The sequence below is a fragment of the Heterocephalus glaber genome, unplaced genomic scaffold, assembly GCF_053883595.1.
Source record: "Heterocephalus glaber isolate CG9 unplaced genomic scaffold, H.glaber_assembly_v1.0 deba00001457, whole genome shotgun sequence".
Classification (NCBI taxonomy): domain Eukaryota; kingdom Metazoa; phylum Chordata; class Mammalia; order Rodentia; family Bathyergidae; genus Heterocephalus; species Heterocephalus glaber.
The window spans coordinates 13,400,345-13,422,143 of NW_028258305.1; the positions used below are offsets into that span (position 1 = coordinate 13,400,345).

The window sequence follows — 21,799 nt, forward strand, 5'->3', positions numbered from 1 at the left end:
GTAGATCTTGTAAAATGAATTTCGATATTTGTCAATTTTTTCCTTTGTATTTCATAGACTACTTACTGCAGAAATTTGAGAAGTACAGTAAAAACAAAAAAATTAATCTGTCACCAAATTAGCATTTTAATGTGTATCCCTTCTATACTTTCACACATAATTTTATATTTAAAAATACACAGTTTAGGCTATCATGGTTTTCCTCACAATAGTCTCCCCTGTGTCCTCCAGAGTACCTTTTCTCTTCTTTTTGGCCCAAGCCAGTTTCTCCCTTATTCATCATGTTTACTTTTTTAAATAAACTTTGTCACTGTTAAAAAGAAAAACTACGTAGTTTATTATATTTTGTTTGTGCTTTTAAACAGTGCTTAGGAAATTGACACTTAACCTGTCTTTTAATACCTCAGAGTCAGAATGAAGTTATTATAGTAGTTTGTCCTTTAGTTATGTTCTTGGAGACTACAACAACATGTGAATGCTCTAGTTGGGCAGAGATGATGATTATTATATTTTATGAGATTTTGTGTTTTGAGTGGCCTTTTAATCTTACCTGCTGCCAGAATTTAGCTTCCTTTACTGCTGTTCCTGTGCCATGTGTTTTCTAATCGTCTATGAAATGGCAGTGAGATCTCAGACCTGTTTGAACTGTGTTCTAAGAATAAATAGACCCTAAAAGCGGGCTAGAAAAGATACCAAAATTAAATTAGTTTGCCACAGTACCTATAGAATATCTGTGGGTTTCCTAAAGCATTCTTTAATAGTGATATTTCTAGTTAGATTCTGTATTCTGAAATTCTAGGTTTTCTGATGAAATGCTATTTTTCGCCTGTTTTTACAGTATTTTGTATAATTCAGAAGTTATTACTTTTATTAATATTTTATAATTTCTTTTCATGCAGGAAGACGAAAAGTTTTTGTCTGAAGTTTTTGCACAATTAACAGATGAGGCTACAGATGATGATAAACGACGTGAATTGGTAAGTTATTTTTGAAATTCAAATTCTTAAAGAGGACTTACTCATTTGACTTGCATAATCTTTAATCTTGAAGTTGTTGAAATCAGTATGTGATAAAAAATGTATTTAAGTTGAACTCTGAAGTTACCGTTCAAAATTTCTAAAAATTTGTTTTTATATATTGTAGAAAACTCTTACAGTGTTTTGTTGTTTTTTTCCCCCTCAGTGAGGGAATTTGAATTCCTTATAAATCCCAGATCATATAAGTGGTTTTATATGAAAACAATACTGCAAAGACATTTTTGTAATTACTGATACTTACATACTAGAGATGCTTTCCTTTTTAAACAGGAGGTGTAAAGGGAATGCTTCTTGACAAAGTGAATGGTAAATAATTTGGTTTTTTTGAAATGTTTTATATGCATTTTTTGTAAGAATTTTTTTCAAAATATAAGCTGTTTGCAGGGAAAAATAGTGATTGCTTTTTGCTAGATGTTTGCCCTTTTTTCAAATATAATGGATTTGAGTATTCTATAAAATAATGAAAGATTATTGACTTAAAAACTTCTGAATCATCTTTGGGTACTTATCAATAGTATACCCAGTTTTCTTATTTGTAAAATTAGTGTTTTAAGCTGGAATCTCTGAGAGCCCTTCTAGTTCCTAAAATTGTATCATGTTTTAGAGGGCTGTGTGGGAACTCAGCCAGTTTAGTATAAGATAGTTTGTATGCACATGCCTTACGTAGCATTTTTGCACTGTAATATATTTAGATTCAATATTTGAGAAATAATGAAAGGTTAACTGTTAATGGAATGGTAGTTCTTTTTTTTTTTTTTTTTGGTACTGGGGATCGAACTCAGGTCCTTGCGCTTGCGCAGCAGGCGGCGAGACCACTGAGCCAAATCCCCGGCCCTAGAATGGTAGTTTTTAATGTAGGGTTTGAGGAGCTAGGGTATTGTGAAAAAAAACAAGATCCTTCAGAAGGGTGATTCCCATACTGTAGTAGCTAAAATAGTGTACCCTAATTTATTTTTATGTTTATCAATATCTCACTATAATTTTTTAACATTACAGGTCAATTTTTTCAAGGAATTTTGTGCATTTTCTCAGACATTACAGCCTCAAAACAGGGATGCATTTTTCAAAACTTTAGCAAAATTGGGAATTCTTCCTGCACTTGAAATCGTAATGGTAATTGTATGGTTTCTTTTCATGTTTTTAAAATTGTGAGCTTGTAATAGGTTTTTTTTTTATTATGCATGGGAAACAGTTTATTACAGTGAAGCATATTGAATTCTTTGTCTATATACACACTCATACATATATATATAAATAAATATACACACATATATATTTTCTTTTCCCAAAAATAAGACCTAGAGATAAAAAATGCCAGCTCCTATCAGCCTATCCTTACCTTACCTGCCATTACTGTTCTCTTGCTCTGTGGTTACTCCATAAGGCAGGTAAGGCAAGAATAGGTTCATTAGAGCGGGCATTTTTTATCTCTATTTTTCAAGCCTGATTATTTACCAGCTAGGTCTTATTTCAGGGGAAACGTGGAGCGCATTGGATAAAGCATATTAAATTCTATAGTTTATTATTCAGCTGTTGTACTACTACAGAATTACTTTGAATTTTCAGATATTTACTGTTTAATTTGTTACGTCAGTATGTTATCATTTCCATGTAATATGCCTTCAGGTGTATAAAAATCCCTCATGTTTTTGAAATATTTACCTTCTTTGTAACAATGTTAAGGATATTTTATAGATAGTAATGAAATATCTTTTCTTTTTAGACCAGTGGGGTGGAGTAAGGAAGGGACAAATGGCCCAATAGGGTACTGCGGGTTAGGTCATGGTTCTCGTACTTCAGTTACCTTTTCTTCATGAATTTAAAAATTTTTCAATAATACATGTTTATAGTCTTGGTACATGTATATAACATATCTTAATTCTTTTTACTACCTTTTACCCTCCCAGCTTTCCCACTTCCCTCCATCTCTTGGTCCCTTTCCCAGTTATTATTTTTATCCATTGGCATTTACTACATGAAAAATTAAAATGAGAAATTTTAGTAGTGTTCATTTTAAATAAGCAGCCCATTATTGTCAATATAAATAAACTATGAAAAAATAATTTTTCTAAAACAATAATTTAGTGAGAAGAGCAGCATTGTTTTATCTTTGTTTTTGTTTCATTTTTCTGTTTTGCTAATTCCTTTAATGTCTGGTTTAGAACATAGCTAGAGTCTCATAGTTGCTTCTGTATCTAATTTGTGTGGTGTCACATGTCATAAAGCCCCTGGAAAACAACATTGTCCTTGTGATTGAGACTGAAAAAGGCAAATAAATAATCTTTAATATTACGTATTATGAAATGGTTTTAACCTTGTAGACTTCCTGAAAAGGTTATTAGATCCTTTGCTAGGATTTTCAGGGCCACACTTTGAGGACTGCAAGGATTGTTTTCACAATTATTGGCTTAGAAAATTAAGTTTTGGGAAAGGGGTAAAGATACCCAAAAAGTGCCCAAAAGGTGTTTTCAAAGCACCTTCTATTAGGCAAATTATGGAATAGATTCAGTTACTTGGCAAATCTAGGAGAAAAGACAGATCTGGTAACCTTTAAAGTCTTAGTTAGAAGACAACATTCTTTGCTGTTTTTGAATATATTTAAATAAATCCTTTCCCTGGATTTGGGGGTAATAGGGGGACTGGGGGATCAATCCCAGGGCCTTGTGCGTGCTGGGCAATCACTTCACTGAGCTGTATCCCAAGCTCCTAGCTGGAGTTTTTAACAGCATCTTTAAAGCATTGCTTTGTAATCCTGTGCTGATTTTCTGTGTGTGTATATGTGTGTTACTGGGGATTGAACCTAGGGCTGTCACACTGAGCTGTATTCCTAGCCCTTTTTTAGATTCTGAAACAAGCTGTCATTAAGTTGCCCAGGCTAGGCTTGAACTTGTTTTCCTGCAGCCTCAGCCTCCCAAGATGCTGGGATTACCATATTGGACAGGGCAGATACAGAACAATTAACTTTGTAGAAAGTTCTGCCACACAGTGCTGCCCTAGTTCAAGAAAGCTTCTTGGGCAGGACCATCATGCCCTGACTAATGATTGGACTGTGGCTTACTCTTAAAGGATTGAGGGAGACAACACCCCCTGCAAGGTCAGAACAGAGAACAAAGATGGCAAATTCTCCTTCTGGCATATGTTGGTCTTGACCAAGGTCCTTTGCTTCTCTAGTCCAGTTTGTTCAGCAGTAAAGCAAGGGAGACATCAGACTAAAAGACCAGTCAGACTCAAGTCTGTCCCAATCCCTTGTGATGCTGAATGAACTGGCAGAATATTCTATATGTTTGTTGGATCGTGAAGTACACAGAGCTTTTCATCTCCCCAAATAATTTAATTTTAGAAATATAATTTGAGATTGACTTTGATTGCAGATATTCTATATGCAGTTCTTTTTAAAAATTGAGGCATAATATTTGTACATCAGTCAGTTTTTTTCTGTTGGGAATTTGATACTTTTTAGTCATTTTGAAATCTATCATATTGGGGTTATTTTCACTTTATTTTCTTATTAGGACATGTTTGTAGTACGTAACAACCACATTCTTCATGGGAAGTTAGTACATGTACATAACACATCTTAAGTCTTTTTCATCCCCTTCCCATTCTCCCTCCATCTTATGGTCCCTTTCTCTTTTGCAAAAGATCTATCTTCCTATTATTAACCTATTATGTATCTTTTACTTTGCTCTTTATATTTGGGGTTTTTCATGTAAGAAAAACCATGCAGTATTTAAACTCACGTGCCTGATTTATTTCAAGGTGCATCCATTTCCCTACAAATGACTCAGGTTTGTCCGTTATGGCAAAATAGTACTCCACTGTGTCTAAATACTTCATTTTCTTTATCTATTCATCTGTTGATGGACGTACAGGCTGCTTCCAAGATTTAGCTTATGAACTGTGCTGCTGTAAACATGGATATGTATATATCACTCCAATATGATGTCTTCAACTCTTTCAGGAAGGTACCTAAAGATAAATAGCTGGGTCCAGTGGAATTTATATTTTTAGTTTTGAAAAATCTCCAAATATTTCTTTTTAATTGTCTAAAAAAACAAATAGCAGAAACTAATCTGTGACCTGCCCCAAAACAGTAGTATTTATAAAAAGACAGGAACCAGAGGATGGAAAGATTATGTATTTTAATTGCAGCTCAATGCCTTAATCCAAGACATTACTTGAGAAGTAATACATGGATTTGGGAAAGAAAAAGGGAGTACAAGAATAACTTTTTTAAAAAATAAGTTTTATTTTATTTCATTTCCTCCTCAAGCCTCTTTCCCTCTCTATGTACAAAAGCTTTGTTTCCATTTTTTTCCTTCTATTTTCACTTTTTTTCTTGTCGCTTCCTTCATTTCTCTCTCCTTCCTCCCTTGTCCCCCTTCCCATTTGAACATGAAATAACTTTTATTAACAGTCACTAAGTAATCTTCCTTTCCTTTTATCAGGGCATGGATGATTTGCAAGTCAGATCAGCTGCTACAGATATATTTTCTTATCTAGTAGAATTTAGCCCCTCTATGGTCCGAGAATTTGTAATGCAAGAAGCCCAGCAAAGTGATGACGTAAGTAATAATGCTGCAGTTCTATGTAAATTGCCTTTGGAGTACTGTTTACAAACTTGTGAGAGAAAGCTTAACTGTAATCTTAATTTTGGAAGAAAATTAGTTGTGACTTTGGCAAAGTCAGAATATGTAGCAATTGATTTGTTTATTGCAGAGGAAAAACATTCAACTCAGTATTGGGATATATTACAGTCTGGTCAGATTTCTTAAATACTGATTTTTTTTTTTAATTTGAAGGGCTAATGAACTGTAATTTCAGTCCCTGACAAGATTTGCAGTTCATATTCTTACCTAATGCAGCTAAGAATTTGCTTTAATTTGTTCATTTTTTTAAAGTGGGAATGAAAGTTTAATGGTGATATCAGTTTTGTATCTTGCCACTATAGAAATATTTAAATTTTTTGCCTTAAATTTTTTTTTAGAGGCAGGGTCTCACTTTATTTATAGTTCAGGCTGGCCTCGAAGTCACAGCAGTCCTCCCAGAATGCTGGAATTACAGGCGTACGCCACCATGCCCAACTTGCCTTAAAATATTTTAAGGCCAAAATAAACATATAGTTGTAGTTTAAGTACTCTATCTTCTATTAAAAATAATTTAGGGTTAAGTACAATTTAATTGAAGTATAATTAGGGCTTTCTTAAGGAAATAGTTTGATTCTGAATTTTAATTTGATGCTTGCATGAATTATTGGATTAAATTATAGCTTTATATGTTTCATGTTTAATGTCTTCCTCTTTTTTTACTGACAGTGCTGGAGATTGAACCCAGACTACATTACATGCTAAGCAAGCATTTTACCATTGATCCACACCTCTAGCCTTCATATTCAATTTCTTAGTGTCTTCTAACATTTATGCTTTTTTAGTTATTTCCATTTTTTAAAAGAAATTTCATTTCAGAGTCAGTCTGTCTATTACTATAGTTTAAACAACAGAGAAATAATTTTGTGTGAAGTATATTTTAACTTTTTTTAAAAAAACATGTTCAGGCCAGGGATTTAGCTCAGTGGTTATGCCGCCTGCCTTGCATGTGCAAGGACCTGAGTTCGATCCCCAGTAACAACAACAACAAAAAAAACATTGTTCAATGCGATTTTAAAGAAATAAGTACATTTTTATTCATCATTTCATAATTACTCTTACTATTTCAGTGTTGTCCTTTACAAGAGATAACTGAAATGATCACTCCCATTGCTGTATTCTTAGCAATCTGTGTAAAGGAATTAATCATAAAATGACCATAAATCTCACACAGACCATAACTGTAAACTGTTAACTTGTAAAGTTCTTAACTCTTAAAGCTTTGACTTTTGTTTTCATTGGCAGTACTTCTCTTGTTTACATATAATTAATACATAAGACTTAGAGAAGAAGCAATTGTTTTTTTTTCACTATGAAAAATGCCTCTCAGTTTTTTTTTTCTTTTGACATGGGGATCTTACTGTACTTTAAAGTTCACATATTAAGATATGGGAAATATTAATGTTTTTTATGGTTGGCATTGTTTCTATACAGGCTAAAAGTATCAGCTTACCAATCAGTAATTGCTGTTTTTTTGTTATTGCCACACATTGCATAAATTTTTATGCTAATGGCCTTTGAGGCATTCATTAAAACTTAGTATAAAACCTCACAAAATAAGTAATGCAGTTATTACTGAGCTACTTAGTTTGGCGAGTATTTTCTTATTTAAGAATATATTTATATTTTTAATGCGATAGTATTGGGATTATTATTTTAAAAGTCACTTTTAAAAGGTTCATGCTGAACTATTTACAATATAATTTATATGAAGTATGCTTCAAAGTAATTCTGGAGGATATGAATAAATTGGTTGGGGTATAGATAAGATTTGCTAATATTGAAGTTGGATGATGGGTGGGATTTACTATATTATTTTCTCTGGTTTTGTGCATGTCTGAGATTTGCCATAAAAAGAAGTTAAAAATATGTAAGATAATCTCCATCTTTGACTTCAGTATTTTGTGTTCAACAAATCACATTTTGTTCCTTAAAAATCCTCCATTTTCTTTAACAATTTACTTTGAATCAATCTTTCTTTTTTTTTTAAATCCCTACGTAGTTTTCACTTTTAATTTGGACGGAGTCTTTCAGGCTGGGCTCAAATTTGCAACATCTTGCCTCATCCTCCCAGAAGGCTGAGATTACAGGCATGCCCCCCATGCCTGTAAATTATAGGAAATTATAATTTTAAAATTATAATTTTTTTAATTATAGGAAATTATACTTTAAAATTTTTAATTATAGAAAAGTTACAATAACAGTACAAAGAACTCCCATATGTTCTTCACATTGATTCTGTCCTTTGCTTAATCACTGTCTTTCTCTCCCTTCATTTGTATATATACACTCATACATACATATTTTCTTTTTGAACCATTGAAAAATGAAGTGCAGAAATGATGGCACAATGCTTTCTGTAGTTCACATTCCTGTTAATTTTGTTAATTGTGCCAGTAATGTCCATTGTAACCAAGACAAAGCTTCTGATCCATTATCCCAATGATTTGGATTTGTTTCATGTATCCTCATGAATAGATTCAAGGTATTTCTCTGTGGCAGGAGTGATTCAGAAATAATGTTTCCTTTGGTGTGTCATATTAGGAAGTATACTACGTTTTAAAATTAGGCCAGGGATCTGGCTCAGTGGCACCATGCCTCCCTCACCAGCACAAGGTCCTAAATTCAATCCCCAGTACCAAAAAAAAAAAACCGATTGAGCTTTTCTTCATCCAGGCTGTTTTTCCATTTCGGAAACTTAAGGAATTAGACCATTAAAGTCTAATGTAGAATCTGAGGATTTATTTTTGTGCGCTTCTAATATGTCAGAAAGGGTTGAAGTTTTGGAGATACATACATATTTGTAGCATTCATTCAGTTTATAATATATGCATGAGCTTTTTATTAAATTCTTATGTTAAGTTGGGTATGGTGGTTTGCACCTGTAATCCCAGCACTCTAGGAGGCTGAGGCAGGAAGATCATAAGTTCCAGCCCAGCCTGGGCAACTCAGCAACTTGGTGAGACCCTGTCTCAAAATACAAAATAAAGAAGGCTGGACATGTAACTCAGTGTGAAGCCCCCGGGTTCAACCCCTAGAACCAGGGAGTAGGGGGTAATCTTATATTAATATTTTTAAAACTGGAAGTCCATCAGTTTTTATTCTACTACTTTAGGATATTCTTCCTGCACTTGACATCTTTTTCTTTTTCATAATTATTTTCGGTGTTCATAAAACCTAATATACACAGATGCTAATGTTTTCTTGATCCTACCAGAAAGTATCAGTAGAAAATTTTCGTGTAAATTCCTTCTGATTACTGTATGGTTGATAGTGACTATAGAATACCATCAATTACAAGATGTATCACAATCTCAAGATGCTTGTTTGTTTTTTTGCACTACTTGAGATTGAACGCATGGCCTAGCTCATGCTAGGCAAGTGTTCTACCGCTAAGCTACATACTAAACTCTTTTTAATTTTGAGACAAGATCTTGCTAACTTGCCCAGGCTGGGTTCAAATTTGAAATAATTCTGCCTCAGCCTACCAAATAGCTAGTATTACAAGGTATGTGCCACCACACTTGGCTCAAGACGTTAAAATTTTAGGGAAATCTGTCTACAGAATTAGTGAAATAAGGGCTGGGGATTTAGCTCAGTGGCATTGCTGCCTGCCTCAGAAGCGCAAGGTCCTGAGTTCGATCCCCAGTATCAAAAAAAAAAAAGAATTAGTGAAATAAATTGTTCGTTATATTTCCCATTCAGAAAATACGAGATGTGAGCTCAGAATCTGGGTAATTTCTCAATTCCATGCATAGATACCCAAAACTTTCCGTGTTGTTCATTTTGAGAGGAATATTGCAAAATTCTTGAGCCCTCTTAGATGTACTTTAATAACGGAAGTACTGTATGTGCCTCTAAGAATGGTTTGAAGTTGGAGCAAATGAAAAAAAGGGACATCATTTCTCTACAAATTTTGATTTAGAATTAAAACTTTGAGATGTCACTCAGAAACTGGTTAAACTCACATGAATATTGCTATTTTTAAAGTCCAGATAGTAAATGTGACATTGTGGCTCTTATGGTCTGCTCACCACCTATCATTAGCATGAACTGGACATTGACTGAAAGTTAATGGATGTGCCTTTGTTCTAATAAATGTTCTATTACAAAACTTTTCTTACAAAGCAGACTACCAGCAGGGTAGTCTGTAGCTTGCTGACTCCTCTCTTGGACCCCTTTTCAGTATACTGTAGATAAATTGTACTGGCATTTAAAGATTGATTCTGAATGGAAGATTATACTTGCAGAAACTACAGTGGCAATTTGAGAAAAGGAGCAAAACAAAATCATAGAAATAAAAAGACACTAATGGGGAGGAAGTTGTTAGGACCTTTTAAAAGGGAATAGATTTTTATGCCTCATCATTGGAATGAATTCACTAGGGTTACCCTGTAAAGGCTTAAGATCACTGAGTGTGGTGGCACATACCTGTGACCTCAGCACTTTGGGAAACTGAGGCAGGAGAATTTCAAGTTTGAGCCCAGCTCAGGCAACTTTGACTTAGTGAGATCCTGTGTACAAAAAAAAGTTTTGGGCTTTTTTTTTTGGTACCCAGGATTGAACTCAGGTCCTTGCGCCTGCACAGCAGGTGGCAAAACCACTGAGCTAAACCCCTGGCCCTACAAGTAAAAATGTTTTGAAAAGGGGATGTAGCTTAAATGCACAGGCTCTGGATTCAATCCCCAGTACTGCAAAAGAAAAAAAAAAAATTTAAATCACATCATTGTTTCACATCACAAGAAGGTATTTCCTAGTAATGTTTTTGATTTCTTTGTTTTTTGAAACGGGGTCTTGCTATGTAGTTTAGGCTGGCCTTGAACTTGTGATGATCCTCTTGCCTCAGCCTCCTGAGTGCTGAGATTACAAGCATGAGCCACAATGCCAGACTTCATCATTTCTTATGCTTGATTTAATCTTGTATTGTTTTATGCCTTATAGCCTGGGTATTTAGTAAGCCTTATCATCTATGTATGTGTAAATATAGTCTATGTCATTTACACAGCAAAGAAATAGCCTAAGGATGCTTTGTTCAGGACATGTCCCTGTTATTAAGTGATGGATGACCCTGTGCTCAAGTCCACTGTATTGATGTGTTTTTCCTTTGGTACACTTTTTATCCTACTGTAATTCTTAGAATTTCTACTTTAAAAAAAAATAAATACAAAGAAAGTTTGTTTCGGCTTTGTAATTCTTTATATTAAAACCAAAGTATGTTACTAATGTAACAATAAATCTGCTTGACAGGGATTATAAACATAGTATTCACTTGCTTATCTCTAGGAAGAGTTGTGCACTTATAACTTACAGGGGCGGGGGACTAGGAAAGGTTTTTAATCATTTTTGGTAGAGGCTGAAAAATCTATGTTTCAGGATTATATGATGTGTGATCCTATTTGTTTAGTCCACTACTAAATTTAAATTTATTCCTGAGGGTATTTATTTATTTATAAATAAATCTATATTTATGCCTGAGGGTAAAATCTAGAGTAAGAATCCCTTGGAGCCTCCAGGGAACAAGTTACTGATAGGGTTGCTTTCTACTTCCCTTAAAGCTGAGGTGCCCTCTGCTTTTTGTTTCTAGAACTTTGAAAAACATTCAGAAGTAAAAAGTTTTAAATAAACTCTTCCATTTTGTATATGATTCTGACTTTTTCAGTTGGCATATTTGTCTTATGTCCAAATGTGGTGTAATGGAAACATGTTCTCTTTCAGGATATCCTTCTTATTAATGTGGTAATTGAACAAATGATCTGTGACACTGATCCTGAGCTAGGAGGTGCAGTTCAGTTAATGGGACTTCTTCGTACTCTAATTGATCCAGAGAACATGCTGGCTACAACTAATGTAAGAAATTACCCTGAGATTAAAATTTTTTATATGGTTTTGTAATAAAATTTTGAGAAAGAAAACATGCCTTCATAAGTATACACTTGGTATTCAAGTAGCAGTAGTATTCTTGTAGCAATTTTCTTTGCAACAAATACAAGATTATAACCTGTTAAAATCTTAATAAAATGTTAGGGATACCATTTATGATCCTTGGCCTCTTAAATGTTAACTTCTTAAAAATTCACAGCACTGGGGTCGGGAATTTAGCTCAGTGGTTTCGCCGCCTGCTGTGCAAGCTCAAGGACCTGAGTTTGATCCCTGGTACCAAAAAAAAATTCACAGCAATGTGAATATATGTAACACTACTAAACTGTATATTTTACAGTGGTAGATAAGATAATAAATTTTATATTAATATGGTTTTATCACAATAAGAAAAGAAAAAAATTGAATATGTACTAAAGGATCTTAACTACCTAAGTCATAAAAAAAGATTTAAGAAAGTATTCTAGAATATAAATAATGGTTATCTCAGTGTGGAAGAGTATTTTCCTTAATAAAATCCTCTCATAATGAGAGAGCATGTGCATTATTAATTATAAAATTGTTAAGTTTCTGGGCTCAATTATGTAAAAATGAGTGGCAAAAAAGTAAAAGGTATTTTTTCTAAATCATGAACTTTTAAATTTATTTTTTCCAAAAATTTTCATTTTTATTATTAAGCCTTATAGTACATACCAGAAAAGTAAGCAGAAAACTTACAGTAAACCCCATGAAGTTTTCTCTCTTGAGGGAGGGGTCAGAGCAGCGCTAATAAATTAAATATCAAACTGTAAGCTATAGGCAAAAAGTGGAAAAAATACACAGCAGGGCTATAAAAATGGGACAACCACATTGAAACACTTGATTCTATTTATGCAATTGTTAAATATTCCAAAACAGTTCAGTTTTCTACAACCATCAACAAAGTGAATCCTAGGACATTCCTCACCATCCCCACTGGCAAACTCAGTGTAATGGGTAGTTACAGGGGTTGATTAATCCAATTATGAAACAGCAGCTTCTGAAAACACAAACTTTTTTTTTTTTTGAGATTTTTTACATTTATTTATTTTTTATATACACTGCTATTTTTAATTTTTTAAAATTTTATCCCATTCCCCCCTAAATTCCCCTCCCTTCCCCATGTACAAAAGCTTTGTTTCCATTTCTTCGTTCTATTTTCACTTTTTTTCTTGTCCCTCCCTTCCTTTCTCCCTCCTTCCTCATTCCCTTTCTCATTTGAACACTTTCTTCCTATTCCCCGGCATCCATTATACATCTTAACCCTTATTTACACATTCATTTTCTCACACCACAGAAACAATGCAGTATTTCAACATGCATGTTCAATTTATTTCACTTAAGAGTATGATCTCAGGGTCCATCCATTTAGCTATAAATATCTGAAGCTCATCCTTCTTTATGGCAGAGTAGTACTCCATTGTATTTAAAAAACTACATCTTTATTCACTCATCGGTTGTTGGGCATTTGAGCTGTTTCCAAGATTTAGCTATTACAAACTGTGCTACTATAAACATGGGTGTGCATATATCACTGTGGCATGATGCTTTTAATTCTTTCATGAAGATACCAAGAAGAGGTATAGCTGGGTCAAATTGAATCTCTAGTTTTAGTTTTTTGAGAAACCTCTGTACTGATTTCCACAGTGATTGCACCAGTCTACACTCCCACCAGCAGTGGAGCAGGGTTCCTTTTTCCCAACAGCCCCACCAGCATTTGTTATTGGTTCTTTTTTGGGCGGGGGGGGGGGGGGGGGTTGTACCAGGGATCAAACTCAGGTCCCTGCATGAAATCACTGAGCTAAATCACCAGCCCCTATTGATTGATTTCTTGATAGCAGCCATTCTTTGTGGAGTGAGTTGGAATCTCAGCGTTGTTTTAATTTGCATCTCTCGAATGACCAGTGATGTTGAACATTTTTTCATATATTTATTTGGCATCTCTTAATTCTTCCTCTGAGAAGTGTCTTTTCATTTCAGATCCCCATTTTTGCATTGGGTCTTTTTTTTTTTATTATTATTATTTTTTTTTTTGGTACCAGGGATTGAACTCAGGACCTTGCGCTTGCGAGGCAGGCAGCAGAACCACTGAGCTAAATCCCTGGCCCCTGCATTGGGTCTTTAAATTGGGGGGGCAGGATCAGTTTTTTTTTTTTTTTGAGTTCTTTATATATTCTAGATAATAGTCCTTTATCTGACTAGCTGGTAAAAAATTTTTCCCACGTAGTCGGTTGTCTCTTCACTCTGTTGGTTTCTCTTTCTGTGCAAAAGCTTTTTAATAAGATGAGGTCCCAGTTGTTGATTCTTTGTAGTATTTCCTCTGCAGTCTGGGTTTTGTTCATGAAGTCATTCCCTACTCCTGTGTCCTCAAGCATTCTACCCATTCTCTCTTCCAGCAGATTTAGTGTTTCTGTTTTAATATTTAGATCTTTGATCCATTTCATTTTTAAGTTAGTGCATGGTGAAAGATATGGGTCTAGTTTCAATCTTTGGCGTGAAAAACACAAACTTTTAAAATTCAAAGAACAGATCTAAATTTCATCTTTTCATCTAATGGCTTGATAATTGATTCAGTAGTTTTTGAAATTCAGATTAAATACTGAAGTGTAAGGTTCTAAATTTTAAGCAGTTAAGTTAATCATATGACTTATTTTTTTCCTTTTTAAAATATTTTTCTTCGGGAAAATATTTAAGTGTTTTTGTTTTTTAACTTTTGAGTCTTATTTTTAAGGATGACAATTTTATACAGTTGTTGGTTATATTGGGAAAACGTCAGTACTATGTACAATGAGAAACAAATGATCAGCAGTGGTGATTATAGTGCATGCTGTCCTAATTCAAGTTATTTGGGTGTTTTCACCTTATACTTAACCATTTATTTGTGGAAAGAATACTTAAAATCTAATCTTCAAAATTTTCAGATATGCAGTATATATTGCTGTTAATTGAATAATCATGTACAATAAACTGAGTCATTCTTTAAATCACTGGCATCTTTGAAGAAACAATTATTCTCAATTCTTGTGGAAAATTTTTTTATAATACTGTCCTTTTGCTTTCATTTTTATTATATAATATGAAATAGATTGATTTTCATGTTGCAGATAAAAGAATGATGTGAATGTTACCAGTTTTGGGTTCTTTCATAGTATCTTAAAAGTATTGGTTGTTCATGTATAACCTGCACTGCTAATTCTTTTTTTTTGTTGTTTTGTTTTGTTTTGTTTTGTTTTGGTACCGGGGATTGAGCTTGGGTCCTAGCACTTGCGCAGCAGGCGACGAAACCACTGAGCTAAATGCCCAGCCCTACACTGCTAATTCTTAGCGTATTTTAATTACAAAGGTAATTTTTCAAAATTCTGTATGTTTCAGAAAGCTGAAAAAAGTGAGTTTCTGAATTTCTTCTACAACCATTGTATGCATGTCCTCACAGCACCACTTTTGACCAATACTTCAGAAGACAAATGTGAAAAGGGTAGGTACTCTTGTTTAACTGCTTATAATTTCTGTTTTTTAAAAGGGATAAAACAGTAAAACAAACTGTTCATGTTTCATATGACAGAATTTACTATTCTTGGAGAACAGTTTGTCAGTTCCAGAAAGCTCTCTTTTTTTCCTTGAATCAGGATCAGGTAGTAGATGGGTCAGTCAAAAAGTTGACTAGAGCAGATACTGATTTTTAAAAGCAAAACAAAACATAAACTTTTTTGTTGTTCTTTTTTCTTCTTTTTTTTAGTTTTTAGTCGTGCTGGACATTGAACTGAAGGAGGGAGCACTGAGCTACATTTTTAGCACTTTATTTTATTTTGAGACAAGATCTCATTTTACTTGCCCAGGTTTCCCTTGAACTTATAATCAGCCCCCGGAGTAGTTAGGTTTAGCTATTTGCTTACTTAAGACCTGCTTATTTAAATATTTTAACTTAATCTATAAATGCATAATCATATGACATATAGAGACAAAGGATTTTTTTAGTGTGTATTTTTAATTGCATTTCCATACTATCTTTGTTGAATAAATTGCATACACATTTATAAGATGTGAATACTGGTTTTAGTTGATTAAAATGAAGTAGAAATCTAAAAGATATTTTTGAAGTGTCATAGAGTGCAGAATCTTACAGTGATTCTAAGTCTGTTTTTCAGGTATTCATATTTGTGTATATCTAATTTGGCAGCAATTTTTTAGAGGATTTCTACTATATTAAACTTAACCCATAGATATTTTAGCTCTCTTAAATTTCATCAGTGTGCAATATTTAAATTATCATTTTACCATAATACATTCAAAAAGACTTTGATAAGTACAAGGGGTGATTGAAAAATATGTGAATGTTTAAATATAAAGCAATTTATTACAATAGAATACATATTACCATTGATCCCCCCTCAAAATACTCCCCCGTGTTTCAAACACTTATCATTCTTGCAACTTTTGAAGCAAATCTGCAGCTCCTCTTTTGTGAGTGCCTATTTATGAGGCGTGATTTTTAAAAATTATGTAGTGAATGCTACAGCCAAGTGCCATCCAGTGGAAAGACAGGCTCATAAAAACATTATAGTGTGTGTTCATCCATCTTATTCACCAGATCTGGCATTATGGGACTTCTGGCTCTTCAAAATGACCCTGAAAGGTAAATGTTTCAAATTGATTCAGGACCTTGAGCCAGCCACCTCAGTACAACTAAAGATATTCCTAAAGAAAACTTTCAGAACTGCTTCAGAAAGTGGTGAGAACAATGGGATAAGTGTGTTTGAAATGAAGGGAATAGTTTGAGTGGGATTAATGGCAATGTTCTTTTACCTTTAAAAAATTTTTATTTAAACATTCACTGTATTTTCAGCTCATACCCTGTGTACAAGAAAATTAGTGAAACCAGAAAAATGTGGGGGCATACTAGAGCATTAGCTACTATCTGAAAATGTTGATAATCAAATAAGGGGAAGCCAGGGCAATTTTTAAAAAATTAATAAAGTAGTAACATAGGCATACCCTATACAATGCCATCAATTTCTTTCTGATTTTATACCCAAGAAGTGTTTGTGCATATGCATGAAAGGTATAAGAATGTTACTGTATTGTTTGTGATAGAAAAATAAAGTGTGGTATATTCATGTAATAGAAAAATAGTATATAGCAGTTAAAATAATTAAAATAGATTTTAATATATCATCTAATTGAGTCTCAGAAATACAAAATTAAAACAAAGCTTAGCGGGTCATGCCTGGGATCCCAGCACTCTGGGAGGCTGAGGCAGGAAGATTTCAAGTTCAAGCCTAACCTTGGTAGCTTAGCAAGACCCTGCCTCAAAAATAAAGAGCGCTGGGGATGTAGCTCAGTGTGAATCCCCTGGGTTCAATCCCCAGTTCCCTAAAATAAAAGTTGAATGGGTACCAAAACACATCCCATTTTATTGCAGAATGATTACATTTATGTACATTAAATAATGTATGTTTAATGTTCTTTTCAAACCACTTCAGCATACAGAAACATATTAACATATGCTCATATATTCCAAGTAGGCTTTCTAAAAACTAACTTGCCATTCTTTTTTTTTTCAGAGTTTTTAAATGAAACAAAATTACATACTTAGAGTTTTTGTATACATCTTCAGATTCTAATTCTTATCCTATCCCCACTCTCCCATTGCTCAAAAGTATGCCGAATTTGGAGTTCACCACTCCTATATGTGTGTATAGTTATGTTATTTTGATGAATATAATGTGGTATTATTTTCTTCTATTTTCTGTTTTTCAAATTTGATAAATTTACATCTACTATACATACTATTTTGTATTTTTCCTTTTATCCAGTGCTATTTTTGAGATCTAGTCATATTGATAACCCAGAATTCTTATTTAATTCTTTCATAGTATTATCTTCCATGAGTATATTGTAATTTAGCCGTTCTCCTTCTAATATATATGTTTCTAGGTTTTTGTTATTATAATCCTCAAGCTTGGTTTGGTGGCATAAGCCCATAATCTCAGCTACTTGGGAGGTTGAGGCAGGAGGATCACAGGTTTGAGGCCAGCCTGGGAACCTTGGCCAGGATCCTGTCTCAAAATAAATGAAAAGACTGGGAATGTAGCATAGTAGACTGCTCTTGGGTTCCAGCCCAGGTACCATAAATAATAATAATAATAATGTTCTGGTATATATTCCTACATTTCTCTATACAAATATGTATGTATGAGTGTATGATAGAAAATACCCTACTTATTTTATTTAAAAAAGCGTGAACATGTTATTCAGAGTTTTGTTATTCTGAAATTTTTTAAATTCTTGTTTTCCTTTTCAAAATATGCAAATCAGATATACCGACTTTTGGTTGATGAATAGAAGATAAAAGATTTACCAGTCTTATCTCTGGTTGTAATCTCACTTTTTAAATCAGAATACTATATATACTATATTTTAATAATTCCACATCTGTACCCACTTCTATAAAATATTACAAGTGGGTGTATTAATATTGACCAAAGCAACCAACTCTTTAGTTTGTTGTCGTTGTCGTCGTCGTTGTCGTCGTTGTTTTGGTGGGGTTTTTTTCGCCTTCGGTTTTTTGAGACAGGGTCTAGCTTTATAATTCAGGCTGGCCTCGAACTCATGGTGATCCTCTTGCCTCAGTCCCGAGAGCTGGTATTACAGGCGTGCACCACAATGCCCAGAGTAAAACAATCTACTCTTAATGGTCATTATGAGGGTAAAAGAAGAGTATGATTGAAGGTGGGTATTGTATATTATTAAGTACTAGAGAAATGTAAGATGTTACTAAACTGTTTTATTGTAATTTTTTTGTTGTTAGATAAATTTGTTGGATTGAACAAAAACAACACAATTTGTCCTGGTAAGTACAAATTCATATTTTTGAACTAATGCTAATTATAAGCTTTTTCTTATTCAGAATATAATACAACTATACAAGGCTAAGTAAAACATATTTTCAAAATAACAAAATCCAAGAACATGTTTACTTGTTTTGCTCAGAATTTGTTTTTGGTTTTTTTTCTATAAATTAGTTTGTTTTATGACCTTATTTTGAGGATTTAGTTTTTATTTTTTTTAAATCTAATAAACTAAAACTAGTTAGAAACTACACTTTATGACATTTGGATGCTTATTGTGTATAATCCTAAGTCTAGTAAACTCTGTTGTCCTACTTAGAACATGCATAGCAGTGTGGGCCTCATAGTGTTGAAGATATATGTGCTCTGTTCACTTAGCATTACATCTCTCCTGCCCGGATCATCAAAGCTCCAGGAGAGCCAATTTCAAGTCAGGAGTCTGTTCAGAGATTGGATTAGAGATATGAGTAATTTCTAAAATTTGTGTAGGACAGTGAAAACAAGACATTTAAGACTGTAGATCATTATTTTAAGATCTTTTACAAATAAAATTTGAGAATTAAAAATTGTGATAATTTTTTAAAATGGTATGGGACTAGTTCAAAATTTGACTATGGTGTGTGTACTTGCTGTTATACAGATTAGACTGGAGCAAGTAAAGCTATTCACATTTAATGTAGAAAAAAATCTTTGAAATACCATAATTATATTTTATTTCATGGCCATTCTGTTATTAAAAAGAATGCTGGGCCAGGAATTTAGCTCAGTAGTGCTGCCACCATCTGCCTCACAAGCACAATGTCCCGAGTTCAATCTCCGGTACCAAAGAAAAAAAAAGAATGCTGGCTTATTCCTGATGGCAGGCAACCTTGTTCCACAAAATATAATCTTGTTTAAATAAAATACTTACACCTGGTGGTGTTGATTTTTTTCTATTCTGTGTATGATTCCATAATCTCCTCACAGTTTAACTTCCTTGCTTAAAGCATTCATAAGAATGTGATTATGATTATCCACCTTGATACACATTTAAAATTTGATGTTCAAGAAACAATTCAGAATCATTTCATGAATGTATAAACCAAAGCCTCTTGGGGGGGGCTACTTTATTTTAATGGCTCTCTCTTTGTGAATTAATAAGTTATTTTTAAAATTATTTAAAAATCTCAATGTTTTATTTTCACTTCCTATTCAAGTATCCAAAATGTCCTTTCCTTATAAATGTGTTAAAAGAAAGCATATTAATTTATTTTAAGAAATTTGCATTGAGCTACTTTAGGCAAAAATGTGAGGTGTTTCCTATACTATAGGCTCTTTTATACATTTATTAATATTAATAGTGTAATTACTTACCAAGGAAACATTACCATTTTGTTATCATATATGTAGTAGTGAGTTTTTCTTTCTCGTACTACGTTTTTTACTCAAATAAAAGCTTTAAAAAATATTTAGTAGGTAAAACTGATAATACTTCCAGTTTGCCTAATTAAAAAGTAAAAAATCTATAGCCTTTTTAACTGATGTGAAAATGGTGGAAATATAGTTTTAACTTTTGCTCTGAGGTATAGGGTATAAGCTTTATTTATTCTGTTTAGTTGTATTACAGTATTTTCATGAGATGACTTTCTTTTGTAGATAATTATCAAACAGCACAGCTACTGGCTTTAATTTTAGAGTTACTCACATTTTGTGTGGAACATCACACTTACCACATAAAAAACTATATTATGAACAAGGACTTACTAAGAAGAGTCTTGGTCTTGATGAATTCCAAGCACACTTTCTTGGCTTTGTGTAAGTAACAATTTAAATGAACAAGATTGCAAAGTGTTTTAAGAAACATTTTTGAGAGCGGGGCATAGTGTCACATGTCTGTCATCCCAGTACCCATGAAGCTGATACAGAAGGCCAATGAGTTGTAGACCAACCTGGTTACATAGTGAGTTCAAGTCAGCCTGGATTACATAGTGAAACCCTGTCTCAAAGAAAAGAAATATTTTTGGTAGAGATAAAAGTTAAAGCAACATATTTGAAATTACAGTACTTACCTAGCAGGATATGCTATCTGAAATGCTTGTGAGAAGTCCCACTCTTGGTTTTGGGTTTGGTGTTTGTTTTTGTTTTAAGGGCAAGAGGATTAGGTTATAATGGTTCCCTAGTCATATATTGCTCACATTTAAATTCACTTAGCTTACCTTTTGTTGTAGTACAATACCATGTTCATGACAATATTTCACTGGTAGAACCAGTCCTCCAGTGAATTATCATTTAATAATTTTATCACATAACTACACAGATTTTTGTACCATTGTCCAGTGAATAGGTTGCAGGATTATTGTTGCTTTTTTGCCACTCCAAACTACATTGTGGTTTGCTTTTATATATTTTAATACATCCTTCTGAGTTTTAACATATAGCTGCCAGAGGACTTTCCCAAAAGCTTGAAATACTTGACATTCTCCTAGCGATCTGTTATAGATACTTTTTCCTTTTCTCTCCCTCCCCTACCCAGTTTTGTTTTCCTCAGTACCGGAGAATGAACCCAGGGCCATTCTACTGAGCTACATCCCTGCCCTGCGCAAACCAGATACACACCCCCTCCACCCCCACCAGCTTTTGAAGACAAGATATTTCATCTATTAGTACTTTTAAATAAATGCCATAAATCTGATGATGGAAAAATGTAGTATTCCATTTTCTTTCTAATTTGCATTTTCATAGATAGCATCTTTTCACAGTGTACTGTAATTTGCATTTTTACCTATGGTGAATTGCTTGTGGTCTTTTTCTTAAAGCTCTTTGTATATTAGATATATTAACAATTTATATTTTAGAGGGAAATGTCCCTCTATGCCTTTAATTATGGTATTTTTCATACAGCTTTATGACAAATATAATTTATTATCTTTTTATGGCCTTTGGGTATTTTGTCTTAGGACTTCTGTGGCTTAAGATGATATAAATATTCTCTTCAGTTTTTTTCCTGTTTAATCACCTACTTATATCTGTATATAAAATATAACATCTGTATTTGGGTATGGTTTGAAGGATAATCTACTTTTATCTTTGCTAGATAGCCAACTGTGCCAACACTTATTAAATAAACCATATTTTCCCCACAAAATTAAAATATCACTTATGCATGAAGTTAAAGATATACATGTATCTTATTTCTAGACTCTGATCTTTAATCTCAGCAAGTGAAATAATGGCAATGTTTGTTTCTTTATATTTGTTGTTTGTTTCAGAGGGTACTAGAGATTCAACCCAGGCCTCTGCGTTGAGCTACACCACTACCCCCTTTTATTTTTCATTTTGAGATGGGGTCTTACTAAGTTGCCCAGGCTGGACTCAAACTTGTGATCCTCTTCCT

General features: G+C 33.4%; 1 protein-coding gene across 6 annotated transcripts in view; it reads left to right on the forward strand.

Moving 5' to 3' along the window:
* Ppp4r3b (protein phosphatase 4 regulatory subunit 3B) overlaps window positions 1-21,799 on the forward strand; it is a 61,765-nt gene that overhangs the window by 23,662 nt on the left and 16,304 nt on the right. For all 6 annotated transcript variants that reach the window (XM_013066445.3, XM_013066446.3, XM_004867259.3 and 3 more), the window contains 7 exons: window positions 900-977; window positions 2,034-2,150; window positions 5,486-5,602; window positions 11,399-11,530; window positions 14,951-15,053; window positions 18,387-18,428; window positions 20,062-20,220. In XM_013066445.3, the coding sequence (XP_012921899.1) occupies window positions 900-977; window positions 2,034-2,150; window positions 5,486-5,602; window positions 11,399-11,530; window positions 14,951-15,053; window positions 18,387-18,428; window positions 20,062-20,220 (748 nt within the window). The remainder of the gene's footprint in view (window positions 1-899; window positions 978-2,033; window positions 2,151-5,485; window positions 5,603-11,398; window positions 11,531-14,950; window positions 15,054-18,386; window positions 18,429-20,061; window positions 20,221-21,799) is intronic.